Genomic DNA, 5800 nt, shown 5'->3' on the forward strand with positions numbered 1-5800 from the left:
ACATATCAAGGTACTGCGCAGGGCATTACTAGGGGAGAAAGGGCCTGCCTCAGCAAAACAGGCGCTAACGCAAGTACCAGGGAATGCTCACTAAACAGCTGAAAACAGACAGAGTTACAATAACCACTGTGGCCGTTCTCTCTGTGCAAAATTTGCTTTTCAAGTTTTGGCAGCAAATAACTGCAAATCGGTCGAACGTGAAGGCAACAGTGAACCACACAGAGCAGTGAACAGTTACAGATATCAACATAACTGTAAAACTGCACACTGGTGTGTAGAATAAGAAATTGAATGGAAAATAGAGAATTTTTATTTTATTCAACAACACATCCACAATGACAACCAGTAGATCCGCCGTTGCCATGGCCATCATATAGCGAGTTATGTTCTTGGAGAGACCGCACTTTCCTCTTGATAGGATCACAATCGCGAGAAAATTAACAGCGAGAATCAATAAAAATAGAAAACACAATTTAGATGAATAATAAGTATTAGATTCAAAGTGCAAAACTGTAATACATTCCACTCAGCTGTCTTTGAATTGTTTCATACATGTCGCAAACAATAATACAGTAGGTGCCATTTCGAGCAAATAATCTTCCTCAAAATATTGATTGATTATTGAACAGGGAAATATTACTTTGCATAAAATGGTTTGATTAGAATGTAAATGTTGGGAACTATTTTTGCATCATCTGCTTCAATAACTTTCGAACTCGTTAATATTAAGTAATACTTGCACGTTTCATTCACGTATGTGCAATATCTTCACCTTTAGTAATTCGGTAAGCGAGTCGAATCACCAAAAGCATTTGGGGATACCAAATGGGGGCATGACTTTACTACCAATCTCCTGATTTCTGACCATCATGAAAAGTGCAGAATGCTGATATTTCCTGAAAGGTTAGTCAGTTCAATCTAGTGCACTATACCTCCATTAATCCACAGCAATTAGCACACTTGAACTGAGAAAGCAAAGCGAAATTCTCAAAGAGAAAGGATTCGCTTATTCAATTCATTAACTAAGACAACATTTTTAAATGTTAGATGAAATATGTAAACCAAGGAAATTCGAAAGCAATTTGCTTATTTTGCGTGATTATTGGACATCCGTTGTCACGCAGGTTGAAATCTTGGGCACGCTTCCTTACCCCACAAGCTTGATAATGATCCCTCATAAAAAAATTCTCATTCAATCCACAATGTTTTTTGGACACTGATGTGCGCAAAATTGCTGTAGGGTTTCGCTCATGAATAGATAGTCAACTAACTTGAAAGTATATTCCGGGAAGCGCGTTGAAACGTCTGGAAAAGCTGTTAAGGCGCAATATCAAATGCAAGGATTACTAATTTTTTTGTTGAAAGCAAAACTAAACATTGAGTAGTATTACTGAACGCTCGTTATGTTAAATAGCATTGCCTACTATTGTTAATATGACTTGGAACTCATAGTATGCTGCTGCATATATAATAGGGATGTAGAAGACCAGAAAACACCAAAACCAGCAGAGACTTCAACAACAACAACAGCAACAACATTCAATTTATAAAGCGCCTTTCACGTCAGGAGGACGTCCCAAGGCGCTGCACAGTTGGGTCATGACCCGAGTAAGGGGGAAATGGTCAGGGTGAGGGGAGGTAAGAGAGGGAGCGAGGAGGGGGGAAATGGTCAGGGTGAGGGGAGGGAAGAGAGGGAGCGAGGAGGGGGAAATGGTCAGGGTGAGGGGAGGGAAGGGAGGGAGCGAGGAGGGGGAAGAGAGTCGAGAGGGTAGCTGAAGGCACGGTCAAAGAGACAGGTTTTGAGACCGGCCTTGAAGGAGGAGAGGGAGGAAGCGAAGGCGAAGGCACTGTGGGATAGAGTTCCAGAGCCTCGGAGCTGAGAGGCTGAAGGCCCGACCACCGATGGTAGGGCGGTTGGGGCGGGGGACGTGGAGCAGACCGGAGCCGGAGGAACGGAGGGTACGGGCAGGTAGGTAGGGGGATAGTAGGTCGGAGAGGTAGGAGGGAGCGAGGCCGTGAATGGCCTTGTAGGTGAGGATGAGGATCTTGAAATCAATCCTCTGGGGGATGGGGAGCCAGTGGAGGCGAGCGAGGGTGGGAGTGATGTGGTCCCGAAGCCTGGTGCGGGACAGTACACGAGCTGCAGAGTTCTGAATGACCTGCAGTGTGGAGGGAGGTGGCGGGAAGGCCGGCGAGGAGAGAGTTCCCATAGTCCGGCCTTGAGGTGACAAAGGCGTGAACCAGAGTTTCAGCAGCGTGAGGGGTGAGGTAGTGCCGTAGTCTGGCGATATTCCGGAGGTGATGGAAGGCGGTGCCAGTTGTGGTGCGGATATGAGGGAGAATGTACAGCTCAGGGTCGAACAGTGCACCGAAGTTCCTGATTGCTTTGAGAGTTGGAGAGTGCAGCATTGGATGCCGATGCTGTCAGCGCCTGAGGTGCGGAGGCGCTGACGTGAGCCAATCAGGAGGGCCTCAGTTTTTCGGACGTTGAGCTGAAGAAAGTTGTCTCTCGTCCAGGACTCGATGTCGGACAGGCAGCTGTCAGGACATCGGTGGTCGTGGAGTTGAGAGTAGAGGAGGAAATATGCAGTTGGGTGTCTTTCGCACACATGTGGAAGTTAACTCCATGTCTGCGGATGATGTCACCAAGAGGGAGCATGTAGAGCATGAAGAGGAGGGGACCGAGGACAGAGCCCTGAGGGACACCACATGAGACAGTGCAGGGGGTGGAGTAGAAGCCATTTGTCGAGACAAAGTGAAGATCAGTCAGTTATACAGAGACCAGGCCTATCATGCACAGACCATAGCTTGTATGCAGAGAGCTGTGTTGTTGTACAGACATCAAGACAGTTATAGTGTCCAAAGATTTTGTATAGAGACAGACCTCTTATAAAGTCTCCATGCCAGTTATACAGAGTCCAATCTGCTATGAAGAGACCAGGCACGTTATGCAGAGATCCAGCTAGTTACGCAGACACTTGGCCTGTTATACAGAGACCAGGCTTTAATACAGAGATAAGGTCAGTTATATGGAGAGCAGCCCAGTTACACAGAGACCACGCTTGCTATAACTTCAAGGAAACTCCACGGTCTTGTTCCAACGTACTTCTCCGACTTCATAACCGCGAATAAGACTGTCTGCTCCCTCCGCTCGGCTGACACCGGCCTGCTTAAGATCCCCCGCAATTCTCACCCCACCTTTGGAGGTCGGACATTCAGCATCTCTGTCTCCACACTCTGGAACTCTTCCCGCATTCCCTCTGCCTCACCGCCTTCAAGTGACATTTGAAGGTCTTTGTCGTCGACCGTGCCTTCAATTTCAAAAGCCCTCATTTCCTTACACGGCCCTTCCTACGCCACCTCCTTCAACCCAACTGACCCGGCCACACCAATCGCTCAAAAAACGCAGGTAGCTTGATATCACCCCCACCCAACCCAATATCCGCCTCACCCTGCGAGATTTCCGCCATTGTACATGTCGTGCACCAGAAAACCATCTCATAGACAAGAGATCTTTCAAACAACCTCAAATTAACCCATTTGATGACGCTTTTTGTCATCCTCCCACCCGTCCCCGCCCCACCCAACATGCACACCACCCCTCCACATATTCCAACGCCTTCCTTGCTCGGGTGTCCTTGTCATTGTACAAAGTTTTCTCATCTTCTCTTGGGATCGAAGTCACAATAAACTGATTTCACAAGGAAAGACTATAGGAGAGGGTCTGGCAGCTCAGTGACTGGGATCCGCCTACAAACTTACATCGAAACCGAAACCAGTTTCAATAAGGAAGTGCTGAGGATCAAAATGGCTTCTAGACTCCCGGCTGAGATCTGGACCGAGGAGATCATTTGCCCGATTTGTCTGGATTTCTTCACTGATCCTGTTAGCCTGGGCTGTGGCCACAACTTCTGTCGCTCCTGTATCACCCGGAGCTGGGAAAAGCAGGAGATCAACTGCTGTGCTGTTTGTCAGGAGACATTTACAGAAAAGAACCTCACAGCCAGTTGGGCCTTGGCGAGTCTAGCAGAGAAAGCTCGAAAATTGGGCCTGACCCCGACACAGACGGAAAATAAACTTCACTGTGAGAAACACCTGGAGCAACTGAAGCTCTTCTGTGAATCTGACAAGAAATTGCTGTGTGTAGTTTGCAGTCATGGGCAGGAACACAGAGGACACAGCTTCCTACCCATTGAAGAAGCTGTTGAAATCTATAAGGTAAGAGTACTCCTCAAGAAGGATTGTATCTGATCCACCTGATATTTTCACCTTCAAGCAGGTTAATTCTGTGTATTTATTCCAGGAAAAAACTTATATCCTCCTTAGCTTCTCTCACACAGAGGAAGGAAACTGGTTTACAAGCAGAAGCCAAACAGAAAGAAAAGATTTCACAACTGAAGGTGAGATTTCACAAATGATGTCTCAGTGTCTCAAATTACTGTGTGTACACAGTGTGTCGGCTCAGTGTCTATGTTTACTGTGTGTACACGATGTGATGTCTCAGTGTCTCTGGTTAGTGTGTGTACACGGTGTAATGTCTCAGTGTCTCTGGTTAGTGTGTTTACACGGTGTAATGTCGCAGTGTCTCTGGTTACTGTGTGTACACGGTGTGATGTCTCATCGTCTCTGGTTACTGTGTGAGCACGGTGTGATGTCTCGGTGTCTCTGTTCAATGTGTGTACACGGTGTGATGTCTCAGTGTCTCTGGCTACAGTGTGTAATGTTTGGATGTCTGACATTGCAGGAACAGGTGAACAGTCTGCAGACCCACGTTACGGGTGAGTTTGCTAAAATGCACCAGAGTCTGACGGACAGTGAGCAGCGTGTGATGCGAGATCTCAGACAACGAGAGGAGGAGATTGTAAAGCGAATGGAGACAAATCTGCGAGAGATTCAATGCAAATTAGATTCTGTTGAACAACAACTCTCCGAGTTACAGACACAGATGGGAAAAGACGCTTTCACCTTCGTACAGGTAAAGAGATGACAATATAATGGCGTTGAGTAACAGTTACACAAAATTCTGGAGCAAACAATCTAATTGTGATTGATAAAGAGATAAAGAGATCAGACATTGAATTGGGTCTTGAGAGACGCAGTCCACATGAAACTTTTTGTTGTCGGTTGTGACTCATGTTGAGGTGACATCTGTCTGTGTTTGATTTCATTAGGAGGAAGCTGCTGTCAAAAGAAGGTATGAAATGATCTTGACCAAACATTCCAGAATTGAACCCACAAACCGCCCACAAGGTGCAGTTTCACATTATATTGTGATCGTGTCTTATTTCAGGGTCAGTGACGAGGTGTTTGATCTGTCAGTGTGTGAGGATGAGCTGCCTGTGGCCAAGTACAAATGGCCTTTGAAGAACACAGTATGGAGACAGATTATAGACAACATCAGCCCAGGTAAATGTCTCCCATTCTCACCCTGAACCCGTGTCAATAGACTTGTATTCACATGGTTCCCAACACATACCCTCCACACACTCCCTCACACAAACACATACCGACTCCTCACTCACATTTGCACATAATCGCAACACCCTCACAGACACCCGCACACAACTCACACACACACGCTTTGCACACACAAATCACACACACACATAACTCTCACACACAACTCTCTCTCACACCTCACACACATCTGAAACATAAACCCCTCACAACACTCATCAAACATAGCCCTCACACACACCACACACACACCTCACAGACACCTCATAAACACCTGTCTCAGACACACGTATTCACGCCTCACACACTCATCTCTTACACACACCTGAAAGCATACACAACA

General features: G+C 46.6%; 1 protein-coding gene across 1 annotated transcript in view; it reads left to right on the forward strand.

Annotated features, from left to right (window-relative positions):
* LOC103172831 (zinc-binding protein A33-like) overlaps positions 1–5585 on the forward strand; it is a 6915-nt gene extending 1330 nt beyond the window's left edge. The window contains exons 3-5 of the mRNA XM_042345230.1: positions 4745–4975; positions 5172–5194; positions 5291–5585. Of these exons, the coding sequence (XP_042201164.1) occupies positions 4745–4975; positions 5172–5194; positions 5291–5432 (396 nt within the window). The 3' untranslated portion in view covers positions 5433–5585. The remainder of the gene's footprint in view (positions 1–4744; positions 4976–5171; positions 5195–5290) is intronic.
* The last annotated feature ends 215 nt before the right edge of the window (positions 5586–5800 follow it).

This window comes from Callorhinchus milii, unplaced genomic scaffold (assembly GCF_018977255.1).
Source record: "Callorhinchus milii isolate IMCB2004 unplaced genomic scaffold, IMCB_Cmil_1.0 Scaffold36, whole genome shotgun sequence".
NCBI lineage: Eukaryota > Metazoa > Chordata > Chondrichthyes > Chimaeriformes > Callorhinchidae > Callorhinchus > Callorhinchus milii.